Below are 24,053 nucleotides of genomic sequence, written 5' to 3'. Positions count from 1 at the left end.
CCAACCTACCCTACCCCAACATAAGGGTCATCGACCCCTCGACAAAACCCAACCTACCAAACCCAAAATAGGGATCGTCGACCCCTCGACAGCAACCCAACCTACCCTACCCCAACATAGGGGTCATCGACCCCTCGACAACAACCCAACCTACCAAACCCAAAATAGGGATCGTCGACCCTTCGACAACAACCCAACCATATCAACCTTATGAGCCTTGCCTAAAGAAACATTTTGCATGGCATAATTCAACTATTCACGGCAGATCTCATATGATAGAATATGGCACTTTCATCAAACACAAATAAGGCACAAATACATCAAACACAAATAAGGCACATTAATAGCATAATCCAGTAACACAATTAAATTCAGCACAATCACAATTTCAGTACAAATGTCTTCCAATTTTAATGCTACAAGTAGCAGATAGTACTACAACAACATTAAATCATTCATCAACTATCTCCTTGATCTTCCCGATCTTCTCCTTGGTGGCCTCCTTCTCTTTGAACAGAGCACCCATGGTATACTCTAGGTGCCTTTTCTCTTGCTTGAAGTTCTCCCTCTCCTCCAACAACATGTCCCTCTCATGCTTGATCCGGTCCATCTCTTGCACCAGCTTCACCTTCTCTTGCTTCTCTTGGTCTCTCTCTTTCTCTGCTTTGGCCCTTAGCACCTGATGGATGTTAGTGTCTGCTTTGTCAGCCAATTTCTTTTTCTCAAGATCTTCCTTCAGGTCACAAAGAGCTAGTGGTGCATTGCCTAACTGGGTAATTGCATGCTCCTTGTCAGCCACCGTTTTGGCAAAGTCAACTTTTAAAAAACCTCAGGTTATTTTCCATCTTCCTCTTATTTTGTAGGACCTTGCAGACTTCTTTGGCATTAACTATGTTCCGTCTCAACCTCATCGTCACCTCCTCCTCATACATAGTCCAGATGTTATTGCTTCAATGGGATTGGCCACTCAGGGTCAATCCACTTCACATAGTTGCACTTGGGTCCATCCTATGAATGTGTGAAAAAAGAAAATAACATTCAAACTAATATAGAACCAATTTACTAAAAACAATATAAAACCACTTAACCTATTTAATTCTTCTAATGTTCTACTTGTACAAATATACTATAGAGCTAAAATACTATTGTTGTAATATCAGACATATAAAAATAGAGAGCAACATTACTAATAAAAATATACAGCAACAATAATGATAAATAAAAGCAAAAAGAAGACTGCATTGGCTACTACTGATAAACAATATAGAGCTAAAATACTTATAGAGAAGAGTTATGGACATAGACAAATACTTTCATATCAAGACTAATGGCCAGAGCATAAAAAACTAACAACTCATACACTCCATCGGCTACTTATGCATTTGGTACTATTGTTATATCAAGAATTATGGCTGGAGCATTATACTTTTAACATCCTAATTGCAGAGCATCAGAAAATCACTAAAACAACTAATTGCACTGCTCACTTACCTTTTTCGCACAGCCTAGAAACCTCCTGCCGCTATCAGTGGATTCAAATGCCACCAACTCTTCACACGGGGCTCGATGCTCACAATGAGCAACATGATTCAGAGCTAGGGTGCTCCATTTCGTGCACTCCATGGTCGTAGGTGGCTAAACATAAGCAAAACGACTTCAATTTTGATCGGGAACAGAAATTCCCCTTTATCCCTAGAACCCTAACCCTAGATTTGGTTCAAAGGAGCATATGCTAACCTGACTTGTCATAGATTCATTGTTAGATGACATTGGCAGATTATCCCAAGACATCGTGTCTCCCTTCCGTCGGTAGTGCAAAGCCCGTCGTGGCATCGGATGGCGGCAGCTGCGGTGCGAGAGGGAGGGGAACGGGCAGAGGGGAGAGCGGTTGGATGAAATGCCCTCCGGCCTGCGACGAAGACTTAATGAGCAGTGGTAACGGCTGCCTGGCCTCGGCCGTTTTCCCTGGCCATGTGGTTTCGACAAGTGGGCCCAAAATGTCAGATTTTCACTTAGTCGTGGCTCAGAGCCTGTTTAGTGCATTTTGTTATTTACTTGCCACGGAAGTTGCGGTCTTTCATGATTTTTGGCAAAAAATAGTAGTTTTGATGTACACTAGCCACAAATGTAGTGGTTTTTAGCAATTTACTCCATGGGCAACGCAGGACATGGGTGGGGTTTGACGTTGCCACATAGGAGCGGTGCCTCCATGTCGCCCCCGTCTTGGGCGACTCGGGTGGTGCTCCAAACCCTAGCTGTCAGGCCACCCACTTCACCCTCTTCTCCCTTAGTCGCCGCCGGAGGACACCACGGGACTAATTCCGGTGGCCGATGGCGGGGTGCTACTTCTTTAGCTAGCGTTGGTTTTTTCCTTGAAGAGGAAAGGGTGATGCAGCAAAATAAAGATAAGTATTTCCCCCAGTTAAGAACCAAAGGTATCAATCTAGTAGGAGGAACACACAAGTCTCCAATAATTACACCTGCGCAAACAAACAAATACTTGCACCCAACGCGATAAAGGGGTTGTCAATCCCTTCACGGTTACTTGCAAGGATAAGATCTGGTAGTGATAGATATAAAAGATAAGTAAAAATGCAAAATAAAATAAAAGTAAATAAATTGCAGCAAGGTATTTTTGTGTTCTTGATTTTGTAGATCTGAAAATAATATGATAAAAGATAGATCTGAGGGCCATAATTTTCAATAGAGGCTTCTCTCTTTAAAGAAAGCATATGTTGGGTAAACAAATTATTGTTGAGCAATTTATAGAAAAGCGCATAGTTATGATGATATCCAAGACAATGATCATGTATATAGGCATCATGTCTGAGACAAGTAGACCGACTCCTGCCAGCATCTACTACTATTACTCCACACATCAACCACTATCCAGCATGCATATAGTGTATTAAGTTAACAAGAACGGAGTGATACCCATCTCGATCATCTTTTGATTCACATTTTGCCATGTATAGTTTTAACATTTCAGTATGTAAAACACAACATTTCAATGTTTCAGCATGTATATTTAGTATTTCAGCACATATATACCACATTTCAGCACATATATTTCAGCATTTAAACATATATATTTTAGCATTTCAGCACATATAAACAACATTTCAGCATTTCAACACATATGTTTCATCATTTGAGCACATAAACATGTCGCATTTCATCATTTGAACATAAATTTCAGCATGTCAGCGCGCGCACTCACACAGTCATTTTAGCCACTTAAAGTTCGAGACACAAATAAGTTCAACAAACATATAAGTTCAAGACCACAAATAGGTTCAACACTCAAATGACTAATTGGTTCAACATCTAAAAGCCACTCAAACATATAAGTTTGAGACCAAAAATAGGTCAACATCTAAAAGCCACTTCAACATCTCCAAAATAACACCAAGTGGTCCAAAGCAACTTGATTAGCTTTCATCTTCTCTCCACTTCATGAGCCTTGACATCTCAAAGCGCCGAATCCTAGTAAATCGGCGCTAGGGTTTTCATTTTTTTAGTGAATGACATAAGGGGCCTACTTGTTAGAATGAATAAGGATATGGGTATGCGGGTACGTGGGTATGGTATTTCCTTCCCTTACCTGTGCCCGACTTCACGATGGGTATATTTATTTCTCATTTATAAACCGATGGGTAATTATTTTTCCAAAGTCCTTATCCTAATAGGGTTTTTAGCCGTCGGGTTCGCGGGCAATGGGTACCCATTGCCATGTTGAAGCCATCGGGGCATACATCTTCATTCCTTCTAGCGGGCCTCCCTAATAGAGGCGAATGTCTTCTTTGAACCAGAGTCAACTATAGCGGGACACTCGACCATTGAGAGGACGTGCATGCTTCAAGAAGAAGAATGATGGCAGCTGTCCAGAAAAATTAGAAGTGCAACCATTCCTCTTCGGAGATGGACGAGGATGAAGATGATGATGGTGATGGAGAGGAAAGGGTGCCTAGAAGTCCCACTCCGACGTCTAGCAGGTCAGCCCGACAAGAGTGAGAGAGGAAATGAGGAGTTAAAGACAGATGGAGAGGTGGAGGCGATGAAAGAAAAACATTGATGTGTTGCTGAGGATAAGGAATGAGTATATAGAGAGAGGGAGCAATAAAAGATGGAGATGGAGGAGAAGAACTAAAGAAGATCCAAGATAAGAGAGTGAGATGAGATGCTATGCAAGAGAGCAGGCAACGTCAGGAAGAGATGGAGGCACGGCTCGAAATTCAAGTGCGTTGGGCGACAATTAAACGACTCAGGGGAATCGTTTCATCATGTTGGATGCGAACTCTACGGATCCATAGGCGTGAGAATTTTGGAAGAAAATGTGAATGCCGATCATACGGTGTAGGGACCTTAGACGAGGGGACAACGCACATGTCGGAGAAGTTGATGGTGCACATGCTGACAACATGTGATTTGTACATATTGCTGGTTAATGCTTTCATTTATGCAACTTTCTAAAACTTATGTGCATGTTTTCTTGATGTGTTAAATGTTTAAATTTGAAGGCAATCGAAGTGTTTGAACGAGAAAAATAATAATTGATGGCGACTCTGAGTTTACGCGTCGTCCGGCTAGTCTCCAAATGCATATGGATCACATATGCATTGTTGTGACTACAAATAATATGGCAACTCTGCGAGAATTTCTCTTTTTTTGACCGGATGCAAGAGTTGCTCTTAGAATTGGTACCATGCATTATATAGTTCGTGGCGATCTGTTTGGGCCTCCAAACTATTATCTTTTGTGGAATTGGTTGCCATTTATTGATATACTATTATAGACGGGTTGCTTCCTTCTTCGCAATTGCTTTCGGTGTTTTTCTTGCTGTCACAGATATAGATAATGACTTGGCTTCTTATTACTGTATTTGAACTAAACAAATTAATTATGTGTACAATATCCGTGTCCTTCAGCCATTTTTAAAGGGGAATTTTGCTTCCAACTTTAAGATGAACTCAACTATGAAGCATCATGCATTCTGTTAGGATGCACTAATAATCGTCGTAAGGCATGGAACTGTCTTATACCAACTGAATATCGATTAATTGTATGTTCCTAAAATTTCTACCCTTGAGCAAAGAACCAAGAGCGAAAGCAACGAATATGATCAACATGATATTATGAAATAATATGGTGGTTCTGACTAATCCATTGTTCACTTGACATACTCAGATATGCAACATGCACTCCATTTTATTTTTGGTTAGTGAGAACGCTAGTACGCCACTTCCGAAAGAAGCTAATGTAACCGCCTGGAAGAAGAAGATAATGAATCTGCTCGACAAGGAAGCACGCAATCTCCAAAACAGAAGCCACTCACCGTGATTCAGGCTCTCCTTTCCTTGTAATCTCCAGAATAGATGGGTTGCTTCCCTTGTTGTAATTGCTTTCAGTGTTTTTGGTCACTATATTCGTACATTGCAACGGAACATAAATATACTGGCATTGCAACAGGATAAAAATATTCTATTATGTTAGCTTTTGATTTATCAGTCCATATTAATGTGATTGTGTAAATATTTCTTTTGCCAAATCCTGTCCGTGATCTACCTTACAGTTTGATGAGAAATTCACTAAGTAAATTAAAGTAAAATTGAATAAAAGTGAACTTGGTTCAGAAAGTAAGTAAATTAAAGTGATTGATTATCGTAGATGGAAATTCAGTAAGTAAATTAAAGTGAACTTGGACGAATGGATGGTAAGAAAAAAAGTGAAAGATGAAACTTTACATTCTTTTTAAGCAGTAGAGATAGATATAGACCAATGAATTGTTCTCTTAGCTTTGAGCTGTATTTGAACAAGACAAATTAATTATGTGTACAAGTTCAGTGTCGTTCAGCCATGTTCAAAGGGAATTTTATATCCAACTTTAAGATGAATTCATCTATGAAGCATCATGCTGTTACAATTATAATGTGATCAAATGGTCAAAATGTTAATTACCACAAGTTAATATGGGCCCATTAATCAATTTCAGGATTAATACCAATTAAATGGCAATTAACAAATCGGGCCCGTGATTGGGGGGGGCTGAATTAACGCTAATATGGTTAAGGTCCCACGGTCAAAGCCAACGCATTATATAAGGAGCAGACTTGCACATACGCATCAGTCCATCGCATTAGCCATCGTCTACTCCGAAAATCACTCCTTTTCCAATCAGGAGAGCACGGTTCATTGACGTGAAGACTTTCCATTACTCCGGCGAGGTGCCGGAGACGTTGTTGAGTTCTTTGTCCTCTCTAGACCCGAGATGGCATCACCAAACAGAGGTATAATCAATCTACTGCTCCTAATTTCCGCATCAGATCAAATTGTGTAAATGCATATTAGGTACGATCCGATTAGCAGTTGAATAATCTCAGTAATTATTTCTAACATTTGGTATCAGAGGCCGGTTGGATCTAATTACATGAACCGATTTGATATTCCGCAGTAGACTAATCCTACTGAGCAAACGAATTGATCTTGTCAACTTGCCTGAAAATCGTGCATTTAGGCATCGCCAGCGCACCTCAGGGTGGTGGGTGGTGCTCCTGCCGCTGTGTGCCTCAGGGTGGTGCTGCTGTCGTTGAGCACATCAGGTCGTGCTCGCGCCGTCACGCATCAGGAGCCGCTGCGCACCTCAGGCCCCGCCGCCGCCGCGCGCCTAAGATCGGTGCTCCCGCAGCAGCGCACCTCGGGGTGGAGCTCCCGCCGCCGCCGCGCGCGCGATGCCTTAGCGCCGAACCCCGGCGCATCAGTGCCGTTCCCGCATGGATAACTCACTCCCTTAACTGCCGCTTATCAGATCCTGTTTTCTCCTGCGAGTAGCGGCGGCGCTGTAGGAAAGCTAACTCGGTTAGGGATTCAGTATTATGCGTATGTCATGGGCTTTGCATATAACTGGGCCGCACGGGGCATAATTTCTGTTAACGACTTGGCGATGGCAGTAGGCAGCGAAATGACAAAGTTGACTAGTATAGCCCAGTAACCCTGTACTAGTATGCGCAACTCATTTAGTGCAGAGCCTTTTTGAATTCTGTTTATTACTTATGAAACAGTAGGTGGGTGTTTAGTTATTTGTATGATTCAGTATATTTTATGAATACTTTTTCCCCTCCTGGATGCTGCTTCATACAATTACTTCCTTAGCATGTGCACTGCTGTACTTTTGATAGGTTGCACATGAATCAGTTCTGTTTGCTGTTGGTCATTAGTTAATTGCTACTGCTTTAGTTAGGCAGCAGTGCATGATTCATGGGCTACACTGACGTCTCCTCCGCTGCACAAGTTACGCTGCCATTTAACCAGCCAATGTTTATTCTTTTGTTATAATTAAATATGCTGATTAAATGCACGGTTGATTGTTTTTAGTGTGTGCATTCAGAAATTATTTATGAGCATCAGTGTCGAATTAGAATGGAACCAACGAGAAATTTTGATTTAACACCGCTGTATATTCTCACGATAATTGTGATGATTAATTTAGTACTGCATGGTAACATACTGACCAACGTTGTATGTGGTCATGATTATTTTCCGACCTTTTATCTAAGGCTACTACATATCTTGGGATAATCACAATAATTAATTTGTATGACATATGATTATATTCTAACAAAAGTTGATTATGATCATGATTTCTAGAATTAATTTCCCAATAAAGATATTTCATTTTGTTCCTTTTCGTTACTGCCCAACGGTGTTGCGAATAAGGATTCTATTAAATTTGACATGTTATTAATCAGACCAACGTAGGATTAATATCATGCATTAAGTTTCCTTATATATGGATATTTTCATAATTCGTATTTTTGATATCCATGTTATTTATGTTTTATTCAGCTTTGAACCCATCAGTTATTTCTGGGCTCCTGAACTCAATTGAGCACCTCAATGGGACTAACTTTCCTACCTGGAAGGAGCAGATTTTGATTAACCTTGGTGTCATGGACCTTGATTATGCACTTAGGGAAAAAGCTCCAGTTCCTTTGTCCTCTCATGATGAAAACCTTGCTGAGAGAACTAAGGTTTATGAGGCTAATAAGGAGAAGTGGGAGCGCTCCAATCGCTTGTCTATCATGATCATGAAAAGCACAATTACTCTTGGGATTAGGGGAGCAATCCCTGATTCTGAATGTGCTAAGACTTATCTAGCGTCGATGGAGGAGCAATTTAAAGGCTCAACAAAAGTCTACGCTAGTACGTTGATCATGAAAATGCTCACCACTAAGTATGATGGTAAAAGCGGCGTGAGAGAACATATCATGACTATGAATGATATGGCCGCAAAATTAAAGGGCATGGACATGGAGATTTCTGAGGGCTTTCTGGTTCACTTCATTATGACTCCTCTTCCTATGGAGTATGGTCCCTTCAAGATTAATTATAATACTCAGAAGGAGAAGTGGACCATGAGTGAGCTCACATCTATGTGCGTTCAAGAAGAAGAACGGCTTAAGGTTGAAAGGATAGATTATGCTCATCTTACTTCCATAAACTTAGGGAAAAGAAAGTCTCAGGGTGATGGGAAACCTAAGAAGAAGATGAACTTCTCTAATATTGATGCAAGCAAGCTAGGGAACTCTGGCACCAAGGACATCGCTACAGAGCCTAAGGGTCCTAAGTGTCGTTTCTGCAAGGAAGATGGGCATGTCATGAAAGAATGTGATGGCTTTAAGGCATGGCTTGCTAAGAAGGGTAATGAATCAATTTCCTAAGTTTCGGAATACTTTATTTATTTTCCCCTAAATAAAGATGAGTTGACTCAAGTGCCACTTGCACATTTCGAACTCATTTCAGGGATTCCATTTCGTGAGGACACTGAAAAAGATGGATCAAAGCCTTAGATTTCCAAGTGGCAAGGAGACTGATGAACAAGGATTAGTATTTCTCCTTAAGTATTGGTGATCGTTCATCCTCCGTCTTAATAATACTCTTATGTTCCTAGCATGAGGGACCTTATTTTGTTTCTCTATGATATGATGGATTTGTTATTTTGCGAACAAATATTGTGTTATTAAGAGTTGTCATGATGGTTCTGGTTGTGTTATCTCTTGTGAATCCTTGATGCATATTATGAGTGCTCATCGAAATGATGACACTATTATTTAAGCCATATTTCGAAGGGGGGAATTAAATACTCTCATTAAGAGACACCTTCATCTACTTGCCTTACCTGATTTAGGCCACACTATTGGTTATATTAAAGTAAATAAGTAAAGAAAACTAATAAATGAGTTCTTTACGGTACTTAGGATTTGGAATTAATACGCCAAAATGAGTTCTATTCCCTATTGGTTATATTAATCTTTTATTACCTTCGTCGCTAATTACTTGCATCAGCCCATGTTCTAGAAGAACAACGTTTTCAATATTTGTTACCCGATGTTGTTCACCACTGTCAAACACTCTTAATCTTTATAGAATGTTTGCACCAGTGGGAGCTATATACAAAAGGGCAATGGAAAACTAAATTTGTTGGGTTCATAGAGGAAATAAGAAGGGAATTACATTTTATGCTAAGATGAGTGGGAGCTAGTACATCACGTTATGTACTTTATGGTACGATACATATAAAATTAGTTTTCCACTACTAAGCCTACTATCTAAGTTGACAACAATGCAATTTTGAATTTTAGCTATGTTGTATACTACCAGGCAAGCCTTGTGGCTTAACAATTTTACCTGGACTTATACTGGTACACTACATAACTAATATTTTTGTGCGATAAGTAATCCACACATTAGTTCACTAGTAGCAACAATTAAGTGAGTATCATGTTGTGAAATATATTGTCGAAGACCAAATATTAAAATTCAGCATATATGTACTAAGTGCATGATAGCTGATCCCCTAACTAAAGGCTTACCACTAATTTTGCTAGCATAAGTATAACTCAAGGCCTCTAATTGTCGCGATAATTATATAAATGAGATCTCAAATTTTGATCTGGATAATAAGAAAGTTTGTTTCGCTAAACAAGTGCACATGATGATTAATAAAGAAACAAACTACTAGGACCATAAGTAGGGAGTATGCCTGCATGCACATACAAACTCCCAACCATGAATAATTATCCGTGTCAAGATGGAGTATTGTGCTATAGATAATGGGGTTCTAGTAATAACTATTCGATTACTATGAATACATTACCTTGGTATGGTATTTTGTCGAGACATGGACTAATGATGATTAACCATTTGATCAAGTGGGAGAATGTTACAATTATAATGTGATCAAGTGGTCAAAATGTTAATTACCACAAGTTAATATGGGCCCATTAATCAATTTCGGGATTAATACCAATTAAATGGCAATTAACAAATCGGGCCCGTGATTGGGGGGGCTGAATTAACGCTAATATAGTTAAGGTCCCACGGTCAAAGCCAACGCATTATATAAGGAGCAGACTTGCACATACGCATCAGTCCATCGCATTAGCCATCGTCTACTCCGAAAATCACTCCTTTTCCAATCAGGAGAGCACGGCTCATTGACGTGAAGACTTTCCATTACTCCGGCGAGGTGCCGGAGACGTTGTTGAGTTCTTCGTCCTCTCTAGACCCGAGATGGTATCACCAAACGGAGGTATAATCAATCTACTGCTCCTAATTTCCGCATCAGATCAAATTGTGTTCATGCATATTAGGTACGATCCCATTAGCAGTTGAATAATCTCAGTAATTATTTCTAACACATGCATGCTGTTAGGATGCATTAATATACATCATAAGGCATGGAACTGTCTTATCTACCAACTTAATATCGATTCATTGCATGTTCCTGAAATTTCTACCTTGAGCAAAGAACCAAGGGGGAAAGTACAGAATATGGTAGTAGTTCTGAATAATCCACTGTCCACTTGACAATGCCCAGAGATGCACCGGGCTCGTACGCCATTGCATTTTTGGTTAGTGATGAACGCCAGTACGCCACTTCCGAAAGAAGCTAATGTAACCGCCAGGAAGAAGAAGATAATGTATCTTCTCGGCAAGGAAGCACGCATTCTCCAGAATGGAAGCCACTCACCGTGATTCAGGCTCTTCTTTCCTTGCAGCGTAACAGCTGCGTGATTCTATTACACATACGACAGCTCGCACCGGGTCATGCTACTGCAAATAGGAACACTGCATCGCATGTACGCAACTGAAGCCTCTCAGCAGTTATGAACTCATGGACAGAATGAAGCAATTCCACTCAGTGAGTCCGATGCCAACCAAATCAACCGCACAAGTCCTCTCAGATAGATTAGTGGAATGAACAGTACTAGCATTGTGAGTTTTGTTTCAGAAATTCACTGCAAAAACAACTGGCTGATAAAGTGACAGGCTTGGTGAATTGAACCGATGCATTCTTTTCCCGTGAGTTTGGCATTCAACCGTGTGCTTGTTCGTTCGATCAGGTGCTTAATGGTAGCAAACCGGGAGCAATATGAAAAGACACGGTGCGGTGCCTCTGTTTTGAAATTAGCGGTGGGTGGACTCACTTTGCTTTCTCGTTTAGGAACAGAACAGTAGGCATCAAAGCTAAGTAACGCTGACCAACTTCAGCACTCACGACGAGACGAGTCAGACGACGTCGCCTATATAAACAAGCTAGCCTGCACGTCCGTTGAACGTCAAAGTAGCGCCCTGCAGTGCAAAAGCCAAGAAACAAGTAGCGCAGAGACTATGGCTGGCATGGGCGAGCGCCTCGTGATCGGCGCCCTGCTGGCCGCCGCCTTCCTGGCGGCACCGGCGGCGGGCACCACGCTGACCCTGCACAACCTGTGCCCGTACCCCGTGTGGCCGCTGGTGACCCCGAACACGGGCTTCCCCTCCATCTGCGGCAACGACATCCGCCTCGAGGGCAACGGCCACGGGCTCGTCTCCTTCCCCTTCCCGGCGACCTTCTGGTCCGGGCAGTTGGTGGCGCGCACCGGCTGCGCGCCCCCGCCGCGGTGCGAGACGGGGAGCAAGCGGCCCGCGGGCGTGGTGCAGCTGACCGTGCACTCGGCCGAGGGCGCGCCGCGGCCGGACCTGGCGGTGCACAGCGTGAGCCTGGTGGGCGGGTTCAACGTCCCGGTGGTGGTGAGCCCGCAGGTCATCGGCGGCGACGGGCCGTGCCCGGCCCTGGGGTGCGCGGCGGACCTCAACGCCGGGTGCCCGCCGGCGCAGCGCGTGGTGGGCGCGGGCGGCCGCGTCGTCGCGTGCAATGGGCCGCCCGGGTACTTCAAGCAGCGGTGCCCGCTGACGCGAACGACGCCGGTCGACAGGGAGCCCGTGGAGCAGCACTGCTACGCGCCCGGCGAGCTCAAGGTCGTCTTCTGCCAGCCAGCAATGGTCGACGTCGACGCCGACGCGGCCGCACAGCCGGATGTTGTCGTCGCCGAGAACTAGGTAGCCGGCCATTAACGAGTGATGTTGAGACACGTACAAGGTGTAGTGAAAATAAGGATGGCACGTATCATGTGTGCCGCCCGGACGTGTGCCGCCCGGACGTGTGCCCCTGAGATGCATATGATATCGTCGTAATGGAATCGTCAATGATCCGTTATTATCGTACACACCCGTTCTTCGCGTGCATGTTTGTGGACAAGTAGCGCTGCGCTCCACCGTTGTACACTTGTGAGCGTTCGAGCTACTATGTGGAGTGAAATACGTTTTTCTTTTTTCTTTGAGAAGAATAACGAGTCGAGTACAACAAGACAGACGCCCCGCAGAAGAAAGGAAGAAAGAAAAACGAGAGAGAGGCGTGAAAAAAAAATCGAGTTAAAGAGAAGCATGGCCCGTTCGTTCGTTCTCCACGGGGGCTGCACGGTAATGAAATGCTGGGCTGGCATGGCAACGAAAATCTGGGCCTACTACAACCTCGCGATGGGTGGCTTAATCAGCAGGCCCACTGCTAAGATCGACAAAACAAATGTGATTTTTTTTTTGAAGTTCACAAATGTGATTTCTTTGTCTCAAAAAAATACTCCTATGTGATATCTTCTTCTCTTCCCCAAAAAACAAAACTGTGACTATAGAAATTTTTCAAAAAAATGTGTAACTGGAGACGCAGGGAATCGAACCCCGTGCCTCTCGCATGCGAAGCGAGCGCTCTACCATATGAGCTACGTCCCCGTTCTGCATTTAAATTATATTTTATGTTTTAATAAGAATAGGAATTTGCCCTGAAAGGCCGCTGCAGAGGAAAAGAGCAACGCGTTCCATTCGTGCGTGGGTATAGACGATCTTTCATTATTCTTCGTGATATTGACCAAATTGATCCTCATTTGCATTTCATGAGAATCATCTTAGTAAAGCAGTAGCTTCAGGTGCTCGATGCGCTTTACTTATCCTGGACTCCTGCTCCAGAAAATGATTGCCTGAATCATGCTCCTTATTGCGGTTCTAACCACCTGTGCTTTGCATGTTTGACCACTTCATACTAGTATTTCGAGACGAAAAAATGCAGAGTGCCGTACTCCTTTCGACCAGAAATACAACACCTACACAACTTTCAAAATCAACAATTTTCCCAATTATATGTGGATTATCTGATACGGAATCGATACAATTGACAAGCGCTTAAACAGATCATATTTATTTGTATCACACAACCGACATAGGTTTACACATACTGTTGGACAGAGGGAACTAGCGAGTCTTTTTCTCTATGAAAGGATACATCCAGAAATCTTATCCTGATCTTCGAAATTTGGCATGATATTCGTAACTGACACAAACATGGAAAGCATACTTCTGCAGAAAAATAGAATCGTCCAATTTAACTGAGAAACAGGATGACCAGTACAGACCATGGCTCTGAATCTCATCTCTGAATTAATAGGCATCACTCATCTGAATTTCAAGCGATATTTACATACATCACCAAACTTTGCTCAAGAATCTTCAAGAGTTGTGGAATGCAATGCAATGGCAAAATAAGTAAGAGGAAAGATAAGATTCGTAATTTAGTAACGAACTTCAAACATTGATTTCGACTTGAATCCTAGATCTTATAATGATGGTATCAAACACACTACTGCACTGAACTTGCTATTGCGATGGACAATATAATGGTACTGCCCATTTTACAGTACCGCCAGTTTGCCCATATGAGATTTTCTAATCAGTTTCATCGTCCAAATAGTTTTCCCACTGATGGTATTTTACACATCTTCAGGTACCTTAACTGTTCCAAAACCATCACAAAGGGGGAGGAGCATCCTGGTTATAGTAGTAATGAGTAGGTCCATAATAACCAGTTGATCCTTCACTTAGATAGTGAAACAAGGAGAAGGTTACAGTGACATTGAAAATTACAGTGCATTTAGTTTCTTTTCCACAGATCGCAATACCATCGGTAGCCTACAGTAGAAGTAAAATTAACCACCGTGCAGTGTGGAGATGAAGACAACCACGTCCTTATCTTCCAACTCTGCATCAAGGCCTCCACACAACTCCCAGTCGCAGTCATTTATAAGGACAAGAACCCCAGGCCTCCTGCAAGCATAAAGGTTTCAAACCGTGAATCTAATTAAACGGGCTATTACACCGACAAAGCACGCACTGTTCAATAAGAAAAATAACTAAGCAACCTATTCCCAATTTTCCTTAGTGATGATGTGCTCCCTCCATTTCTAAATATAATCCCTTTTACAGATTTCAATATGAACTATATACGGGTGTATATAGACGTATTTTAGAGTGTAGATTCACTCATTTTGTTCCGTATGTAGTCCATATTGAAATCTCTAAAAAGCCTTATATTTAGGAACGGAGGGAGTAACATGTAACCCCTTTAGCGGTGGTCGAAGTAACCTATATAGCCCTTCCAAAACATTAGCAAGTAAAAATAACTACGCCATCGTTGAAAAAGGTTTCAGTTTTCGTGAATATTAGATTGATAAATAGCTTAGTCATGTTATCAAAAAGTACAGAAAGGACATGATATTTTTCAACTCCATAGAAATGGTTGAAGCTTCTGCCATGAAGTAGTTGAATCAGCGTGTGTTTGGTTTGTGCCCAAAACGACCACCATAGTGTTTTCGTAATGAGCAGGAATTTAACAATTGGTTGGATTTTTGACCTTTTTTTGTGATAGCTATTGCCGATTGAACTTAGGTCACTTCCTACGTATTACCAAACTTGAGCAACCAAAACACTGCAAACCTCCTAAAGAATCAAAACTTCCACCAAATTATGGCTTCGGTGTCAACGGTTTGGCTCCTACAAACTAGAATCACCACATGCAGTGCAAGTTGCGGTTCCAGATATCATGGCTGGTTTAGGCTGTGTTAGGCATTACAGTGGAATACGATAATCTCACTTTCTCAAACAATTTCTATCTATTTCAGATTTTTTGCTGACAAACATTTCTCTGCTTTCATGGCTATTCTAGTATTCTTCCACAGCAAAGTACTGTATTAATTAAGTTAAGCACAACACTCGTCATCAGCCATAAGCTGAGCCTTAAGAGTCTCCATCTCCACCAATGAAAGTACTCACTAGTTATCGGCATATATTCATTTCCATTTCCTTTTTGAAGTACTCACACTAGTTATTAGTTCTCACGGTTTTCTGTTGGATTTCATCTCCAGCCTACCCCAACTTGCTTGGGACAAAAGGCTTTGTGCTGCTTCTTGACTCACACTAGTTATTACATAGGCACCAGGCTGAAGTGATCAACTAGAGAAGCTGATAGCACAAATCCTGGACGGCAACAAGGTCTCCAGACACTTCTGCCAAAAGGAAAGGCTCCAGCACCTTTGTGCAACAGTACTAACTGAATCATCATGTCGTCTGCACAAGCAAATGAAAAAAGAAGAAGAGAAACCATACACAGAGTCATCCTTGATGAACATCTCTGGCCGCTCCTTGATCAAATTGGACTTCACCCAAGAGAGCAATCCCTTCATAGTGGCCTACAAAAGTACCAAAATTCGACACAACAATGTAAGGTTATAAGGTACCAAACTGAAAGTACGATAAGCAGTCTCTCCTGAGGCATTTGATCAAGCAGCACCTTGTCTTCACCGTCCCTGGGCTGGACATCCACCTTGTGTACCTTGGTGGATTTCTCTAGGAGAAGCTCCAGACCGCCCCTGAAACATCACATCAACCTCGTAAAAACGACAAATGGCAGACTAATAAACACAAAGAGAAAAGCAATCGAATGAAAGAGAGAAGGATTACCCGAATTCAAGAGTGAGATGCATGGCTGAAGGATCAGAAGCGATGCAGATTGATTAGGTTTTAGAATTTCCTTGTTGGAATCAGGCCAAGAGAAGAGTGAAGATAAAAAGGCGGAAGGGGAGAGGGTTGCGGAAAAGGGCAGCCGGTAGTTAAGTTGTTTGAAGCGTCGGAGGCGTGCAAGATTGCAGGATGTGGTTGGCAGCGGAGAGCGGTGTTGTAGTGGAGGGCTTCGGCGGTGGAGGAGGAGCGTATGACGATGTGTGGGCGGCGGCGGCGTGCTCGAGTGCCTGTTCGATTTGGGATTAGGGTAGCTTTATTTTTCAAGAGAAATTAGATTATTATCTAGTACAGCAGCGGGTCCAGGATTAAAGCAAAGTCCGGGCCCAATTTTTTTCAACATGTAATAACTTTGGCACTTATAACTACCCCAAAACATATCATGACATATAAAAAAAGACCATATGTGATAACATACAAAATAAATCTCAATTGTTCAATAATTCTAGAATTTAACCTCAGTGCTTAACGATCCAACAAAAGAGATAAAACATGATAAAACTGAAACCCCAGGTGTAGACTCTTCCATTGCCGATGACAATGAAAAATATCTCTTCATCTTCTATTTTTGCAACATGAAATGAATTGACATCAAAATGCTCCAGTTACAAATCAACAATACATATAGCATATAGGCACAGTTGGTTCAAGTTTCTGCTACAACGTGAGATGACTGAATAGTTGGTTCAAGTTTCAATTTAACTTTCTTCATACATAGACAGGGGCTATATATAGATACATGCTCATTGAAAGATTGATTCTTGGAGTCTTGGTTGGTTCGAGTTTCTGCTACAATTCGAATCAGGGGAATAGTCGATTCAAGTTTCAATTAAACACAAAGAAACAGAGCAGGTATTGAAATCTTGAATTGTCTCATAGCTGACAAATCGTAGCATTATATATCTGAGAAAATTACCCTGTCCTTTGGACGGACGGACTGCTGGTTGCGCTGGGAGACGGGGAGTCGAGGAGAGGCCGGAGTAGAGGCTGTAGAGCTGCGGCGGCGTCCGCCTAGAGCAGCACCGGCTGTCCTGAGCAGCGGGGAGGCGGGAGGCGGGGACTGCCGGCTGTCTGGGAACTTGGGGGCCCGGGGGTGGGGGGAAGTCGAGCGACAGGGGGCGGAGCAGTCCCTGGCAGGAGCGTGGGGGCAGTCGCCGGCAGCCGGCGGCGCGGCGCACTGGCAGGTGTCGCGGTCGCCCTCCCTCCGTCCCTCGCTTGCGGGCCAACTGCTGCTAGGTGCCTAGGTCATTCGTCCGTCGTGAGCTCTCGTGGCTTTTTTTTTCCTGAGAAGTCGTGGGCTCTCGTGGTTGAGTGGGCGCCTGGCTATGTCATGGGCTAATCCGTGGCCCATAAGGAAAAAGGCGCACCAGGGCCTGGGGTGTAGCTCCGGACCGCATCTTTGTCTCGCTTATAGCGAGCGTAAGGAAGCGGTAGCGACTAACTTTTTTTTAACATAGTACAATTGAAATTGCTCACATACACAAGCCCCTACGGACGCACGCACACTCTACCCCGACGAGCACCTCTGAGAGACTGAGCCGACATAACATCTTGAGATTTTATGAAGTCACCACAAGCGCCTCGCGGTCGATAGAAACGTCTCCTCCCACTGAACGAACATCGCTGAAAAGCTGAAATAAATTCAGGAATAATACAAGCATCTATGTCAAGTCAAGGACTTAAACCCTAGTGTGCTGGGATACCGTTGTGCTCCTAATCATCCAATCACATGTTAGTTCGCCGGAGCAACTAACTAAGGGGTACCCCTTGCGAGAGCCTCTCGAGGGTCACTTTTAGTGGGTTGAGAGTGCGTCACTTGGCGCGGTCTCAGCCGTCATCACGTGTCGCGTCCTGTGCACTCCCTCGATTTTTTTTGTTTTTTGTATGCATTTTCAGGGTTTACATGGGATTTTTTTCCGGGTTATTTTGGCTTTTCGGTTTTTGTTTGGGTTTTCCTAGGTTTTGAACGAAACAAAGTTCAAAAAATTGCGCGAAAAATATGTTTTTGTCATGGAAGGCACAATTTTTCTTCTCATGACGGCATATATTTGCTTCCTCGAGTTGTGTCTCTCGGAAAGAGAAAAAAAAGTGTTTTTTCATTCTAAAAAGGCACAAATTTGCTTTTCATGGCGACACAGTGTTCCTCCTGTGAAAGGCATAGTTGTGTCTTGGAAAGGGAAAAACGTATTTTTTTTCTTTCGTGAGAGGTACAGGTTTGCTTCCATGAGTGGCATAATTGTGCCTCACGAAAAAATGAAATAACATGTTTTCTTCTTCCATGAGAGGCATAGATTTGCTTCCGCAAAAGGCGCTCAAAAAGGGAAAAAAGAGGGGGGGGGGATTTATGCTTCCGGCTCGGGTTTTTATCTTAGTTTTTTTGTGAAAAAGGTTTGTCAAAACCTATTAACATGTGATCTATTTTTAAAGTTTTCGATGTGGCAAATCCAATTGTGAAAACGGTTCGTGATTTGGACATAAGGTTTAAAAGATAAAATGTTTTGAATAAATGAATATAGAAAAAAACTATGATACTGCGACAAGTGGCGACAGTGCGCCACTTGTCATAACCTGAAAGGTGGGAGTGACCTTTGCCACGTGTATCCTTTTTTTTTTTGAAGGGAAAGCCTCATGGCACTTTATTCATCTCTTGGCAAGGTTACATCAGATAGTACATGCGATAACAAAAAGTTTGATCCACCCACTCAAAACTACTACCTTGCTCATAGCTATATCTAGCTAAAAATGTGCCAGATTGTTGGCTTCCCGCGGGCAATGCTGGAAAGAAATCGAAGGAATTCCATATGCTAAATCAAAGCAATCGATCAGAATAGGCGTGTAGGAGCTCCAGATGTCCGACTCACCCTTGAACGCCTCAACGAGCTCCAGGCAATCTGATTCCACAACGACTCTAGAGCAGCCTCGATCAAATAGCATCTTGAGACCTCGTTTGACAGCAAGAGCCTCCGCTGTTTGTGCATTCATCACATTCTGGAAGGGTTCAGCTACACCAGATAATGCCTCACCCTTGCAGTTTCTAAGAACAGCCGCGATTGCTCCACTCTCATCCTCAAAAAAAGAAGCATCAGTGTTGAGTTTGTAGTTTCCCGGTGAAGGTTTCTCCCACCTTGCTGTGGGTAACACTACTTTGGCCGGTTTCTCATGATTGATAGTAATCGCCTGGATAGCAAAAGCAGTGTGTACCGCGCTCTTTATATGAGTCCCCTTCACCGCTTCCCGTTGTTCGTACCAGATATACCAAGCTGCCACGGCGATCGTCTCCTGCAGTCCTAGCTGACCGAGGACTGGGGACTTCTTTAACGGGTTCGTGAGCAGTTCTTCTAACACCACCGAGCCCGATCGATCCACACAAAGCGCCAAGTTAATATCCTCTAACAGACCAAGTTTTCCCCACACATCTTTTGCACGTGTACAAGTGGAGATCAGGTGGCGAATGTCCTCCGGCCCCGACTTACAAACAGGACACTGAGGGTTAACCTTTATGTGTCTGTTGTTTAGGATACACATGCCCGGGACAGTGCCATGGAGGGCGCGCCAGACAAATTTTTTAACCTTGCTTGGTACTTGCAGCTTCCATAAGATGTCCCACACAGGGTTCGTTCCTGCCGTACTAGCAGCTTCACCTCTCACTCTAGCGCCATACTGGTGCTCCCACTCAATGTAATATGCAGATCTGACTGAAAAAGTATGTGATTTGGTTCCATTCCAGGCCACAAAGTCTTCCAACAATGGAGAAAGTGGAATTCTGAGAATTCTTTCAACATCAACAAGAAGAAAAATATGGCTTAGAAGGTCCTCATCCCATCCTTCTGTGTATCCTTAATTAGTGATTTCGCAGGGAAGCCTTGAGTCAAGGAAGCCCCACATGCGCCGGCTCAGGTGCAAGGGAGGCCACGACCTCGTTTCTTTGTTGTTTTTACCTTTTTGTTTTTTCTCCTTTTTCTTTCATTTATACTTTCAAATATTCTAAATAAATGTACTACACTACAAAAATTATTTTACATAAAACATTTGAAAAAAATGCTAACCAAGATTTTGAAAAAACTTAAATGTATAGAAATATATAAATTATGTGTGAAAAATTGCTCATATATTTAAAAAATGTTAATCAAACATTTGAAAAGAATTGTTAAACAAGCTTTTGCAAAATGTCAATCAACCATTTGAAAAATGTTACCATGTACAGAAAACATATTGAACATTTATTCCAAAAATATTTAACGTGTATTTGAAAAATATTAATCAAGCATTTGAAAATGTTAAATGTGTATACAAAATGTTGATCATGTATTAAAAAAGTAGTTAATCTTGCATTGTATTCAAAAAATGTTAAACTTGCTTTGCAAATTGTTAATCATACATTTGAAAAATGTTAAATGTATATAGAAAAAATGTTGACCATGTATTAAATATTTTTAATCTTGCATTTATAAAATGTTAATCAAGCATATGAAAATTATTAAATGTGTGTAAAAATAAATGTTGACCATGCATTAAAAATATTAATCAACTATTAGTGTTTGAAAAATGTTAATCAAGCATTTGTAATTCCAGAGTGAAACTAATTCGAGGTGACAGTACTGGCCTTCATCCCTGAGAACCCTTAGTGTGGCCACATCCACAGGAAACCTTAATTACCATAGTTGTAACCTGCAGGGGACTATGGTGGTGGCGTGGGTGGCACAGAGTCTATCTAGAGTAGAACGTGTCTTGTACTCAGTTCTGCTTAGTGTAAACTTCAAGAGTGGCTCAAGTATTCAGATAACTAGATAACTCCCCCACGCGTTGCTGCGGAAATTCGTAGTTGGGTCAATGTTCATATAGCGAAGAAGAGTAGCTACTCTTCTTCTTGAAGCGGGGCGAAAGCCTGTTTCGAAAAGAAGAATAGCTCGACTCAAAATATGAGAGATGAAAAATAAAACATGGATAAGTGATTACATATGATTCAAATGTTTGCAGGGAAGGGAGAAATCTTATTTCCGAAGAAAGTTGTTAAGTAGTCGAGGCATTTGGTCAAGCATCTAAGGCAATCTAGCAAGCTTGGAATAAAAAGAATTGTACTACAACAGAATACATTAGTTGCTATTTACAGTACACCCCCTTCTCTAAGAAGTTTTAAGAGAATCCATCTACATCAATTAAAAGATTAATCACCTAGTTAGATAATTAATTAGGGGCTAGTTAATCCCTCGGCTTCTCTCCAAAAGAGAACACCCCGTACATCCAAGTAGCTGTTGTTGCGGCCTCGTCGGTAGCTTGCGTCCCCAGCGCACCCATGCGCCATCCATGCCCATTCACACAGAAGAGAGAATCCCTATAGTAGACAGAGAAGAAATCATAAGCACGTATGATGAAATCCCAACCTTTTCAATTAGGAACCTTCTCGTTCTATAGCGAGCATAGAAAATACACTACTATGTTTAACTAACAGGCACTCCTAGTTGCCATCTATTTTATGTAGAAGAGAGGGGACCTGTCAGTCCTAAGAGAGATAGCAGGGAGGGGGAGAAAGGCAGTGCTGCCGTGCGCCTTGTGCTCTCGGCTCGCCCCTTGCAACATTAGATGGAGAGGAGTTAGTTCAGCCACGACAGCTTGCATCTATTGCATGGATCAGAAACACGAACACATTGATCATAACCATGGACGCATCCATCAGGTCAGGTATTAACACCAGGCACGCATCCATCACGTCATCACGTACAGAGAACAGCGGGATTGCGGAAAATGCAATGAACAAATCTGTGGGGGGCAGGCTGATGAGTTTTACCGAGGGCCGAGAGTTTTCCCTTATTGACCGATCTGCACACATGCATATGGAATATAATATCATAAAAACAGCATAGAAAAAGTTACATGTCCTGCACACAGATATTGGTGGAGAAGAACCATCCCCGATGGCATGGTGGAGGGATGAGGAAGAGGGCATTATACATGGGGTTCATCCTGCTGCAGCAGCGTAGATGAATACATGATGATTGCGTGGGGGAATTGCGACGCCCCCGATTCAATCATACACTAATCATGCACGCAAACGTGTACGATCAAGATCAGAGACTCACGGGAAGATATCACAACACAACTCAGAAAAACATAAGTAAGTCATACAAGCATCATAATACAAGCCAGAGGCCTCGAGGGCTCGAATACAATTGCTCGATCATAGACGAGTCAGTGGAAGCAACAATATCTGAGTACATACATAAGTTAAACAAGTTGCCATAAGATGGCTAGCACAAACTGGAATACAGATCGAAAGAGGCGCATGCCTCCTGCCTGGGATCCTCCTAAACTACTCCTGGTTGTCGGCGGCGGCCTGCACGTAGTAGGCACCCTCGGTGTAGTAGGAGTCATCGAAGGTGGCGTCTGACTCCTGGGCTCCAGCATCTAGTTGCGATAACCGAGAAGAACGGAAAGGGGGAAAAGAGGGAAAAAAGCAACCGTGAGTACTCATCCAAAGTACTCGCAAGCAAGGATCTACAGTACATATGCATTAGTATCAATGAAATGGGTAGTATCTGTGGACTGAACTGCAGAATGCCAGAATAAGAGGGGGATAGCTAGTCCTATCGAAGACTATGCTTCTGGCCGCCTCCATCTTGAAGCATGTAGAAGAGAGTAGATGGTAAGTTCACCAAGTATCATCGCATAGCATAATCCTACCCAGCGATCCTCTCCTCGTCGCCCTATTAGAGAACGATCACCGGGTTGTATCTAGCACTTGAAAGGGTATGTTTTATTAAGTATGCAATTCTAGTTGTCATAAGGTCAAGGTACAACTCCGGGTCGTCTTTTTACCGAGGGACATGACTATTCGAATAGATAAACTTTCCTGCAGGGGTGCACCACATTTCCCAACACGCTCGATCCCCTTTGGCCGGACACACTTTCCTGGGTCATGACCGGCCTCGGAAGATCAACACGTCGCAACCCTACCTAAGCAAAACAGAGAGGTCAGCACGCCGGTCTAAATCCTATGCACGCAGGGGTCTGGGCCCATCGCCCATTGCACACCTGCACGTTGCAAGGGCGGCCGGTGAGCAGACCTAGCAACCTCCATTACAAAGGAAGTTGCGTTACGCGGTCCAACCCGGCACGCGCCTGTAACACCCCGGATGTAACTTTCCTAATTTGTACTCCAACTCTTGCCATTTCCGGCGCTAAGTTATATTTATTTCCTCGGGTTCGGGTTTTGTCTCCGTGTGTTGTTGTCGTTGTCATGCTTCTCATATCATGTCATCATGTGCATTGCCTTTGCATACGTGTTCGTCTCATGCATTCGAGCATTTTCCCCGTTGTCCGTTTTGCATTCCGGCGCTTCGTTCTCCTCCGGTGGTCATTTCTAGCTTTCTTTCGTGTGTGGGGATTGAACATTTCCGGAATGGACCAAGTCTTGCCAAGCGGCCTTGGTTTACTACCGGTAGACCGCCTGTCAAGTTTCGTATCATTTGGACTTCGTTTGATACTCCAACGGTTAACCGATGGACCGAAAAGGCCTCGTGTGTGTTGCAGCCCAACACTCCTCCAATTTGGCCCAAAACCCACCTAACTCTGCTCCATCATCTAGAGCGTTCGATCACGATCGCGTGGCCGAAAACCGCACCTCATTTGGACTCTCCTAGCTCCCTCCATGCCTATTTAAACTCCCCCCGAAATCCGGATCTTCCTCTCCCCCCGAAACCCTAAAAATTCCCTCGCGCGCCGCCGGACAAGATCGGCACCGACGGACACGTCCGGTTCCTCCCCTGCCGCCGCCACGTGTCTCCATCCTACTGGCCCGCCGCCGCCGCCCCACTTCGCCGCGTCGCCTCCCGCGCCGG

The 24,053-nt window shown here is 43.1% G+C and overlaps 3 protein-coding genes and 1 non-coding gene across 4 annotated transcripts; 2 read left to right on the top strand and 2 right to left on the bottom strand.

Annotated features, from left to right (window-relative positions):
* Positions 1-6,084: 6,084 nt before the first annotated feature.
* Positions 6,085-9,049, top strand: LOC119299814. Its single transcript, XM_037576957.1, has 3 exons — positions 6,085-6,287; positions 7,843-8,697; positions 8,800-9,049. The coding sequence occupies exons 1-3, from the start codon at positions 6,269-6,271 to the stop codon at positions 8,844-8,846; spliced, it is 921 nt and encodes a 306-aa protein (XP_037432854.1). The 5' UTR covers positions 6,085-6,268; the 3' UTR covers positions 8,847-9,049.
* Positions 9,050-11,644: 2,595 nt separating this feature from the next.
* LOC119297062 (osmotin-like protein) lies at positions 11,645-12,545 on the top strand. The gene has a single exon (XM_037575009.1). The coding sequence runs from the start codon at positions 11,671-11,673 to the stop codon at positions 12,376-12,378; it is 708 nt and encodes a 235-aa protein (XP_037430906.1). The 5' UTR covers positions 11,645-11,670; the 3' UTR covers positions 12,379-12,545.
* Positions 12,546-13,031: 486 nt separating this feature from the next.
* On the bottom strand, positions 13,032-13,104 carry TRNAA-CGC. The gene has a single exon. It is a non-coding gene; the product is annotated as a tRNA-Ala (tRNA).
* Positions 13,105-13,988: 884 nt separating this feature from the next.
* Positions 13,989-17,467, bottom strand: LOC119299813 (ubiquitin-related modifier 1 homolog). Its single transcript, XM_037576956.1, has 5 exons — positions 17,135-17,467; positions 16,162-16,448; positions 15,992-16,070; positions 15,808-15,890; positions 13,989-14,469 (listed from the first exon to the last, which is right to left on the bottom strand). Exons 2-5 carry the CDS (start codon positions 16,182-16,184, stop codon positions 14,352-14,354), a joined length of 303 nt encoding a protein of 100 aa, XP_037432853.1. The 5' UTR covers positions 16,185-16,448; positions 17,135-17,467; the 3' UTR covers positions 13,989-14,351.
* Positions 17,468-24,053: the final 6,586 nt, after the last annotated feature.

Source organism: Triticum dicoccoides, chromosome 5A (genome assembly GCF_002162155.2).
Source record: "Triticum dicoccoides isolate Atlit2015 ecotype Zavitan chromosome 5A, WEW_v2.0, whole genome shotgun sequence".
Lineage (NCBI taxonomy): Eukaryota > Viridiplantae > Streptophyta > Magnoliopsida > Poales > Poaceae > Triticum > Triticum dicoccoides.
The sequence above is the reverse complement of the archived record's forward strand: the minus strand, read 5'-3'. Positions and strand labels throughout refer to the sequence as shown.

Excerpts from the sequence above, each read along its gene's own strand:
- LOC119297062 (XM_037575009.1), top strand. The coding sequence starts at position 11,671 with ATGGCTGGCATGGGCGAGCGCCTCGTGATCGGCGCCCTGCTGGCCGCC.
- LOC119299814 (XM_037576957.1), top strand. Across the intron at positions 8,698-8,799 it reads GGCATGGCTTGCTAAGAAGG|GGATTCCATTTCGTGAGGAC; the intron begins GTAATGAATCAA and ends AACTCATTTCAG.
- LOC119299813 (XM_037576956.1), bottom strand. The coding sequence starts at position 16,184 with ATGCATCTCACTCTTGAATTCGG. Across the intron at positions 15,891-15,991 it reads CCAGGGACGGTGAAGACAAG|GCCACTATGAAGGGATTGCT; the intron begins GTGCTGCTTGAT and ends GTACTTTTGTAG. Across the intron at positions 14,470-15,807 it reads TTCATCAAGGATGACTCTGT|GAGGCCTGGGGTTCTTGTCC; the intron begins GTATGGTTTCTC and ends TTATGCTTGCAG.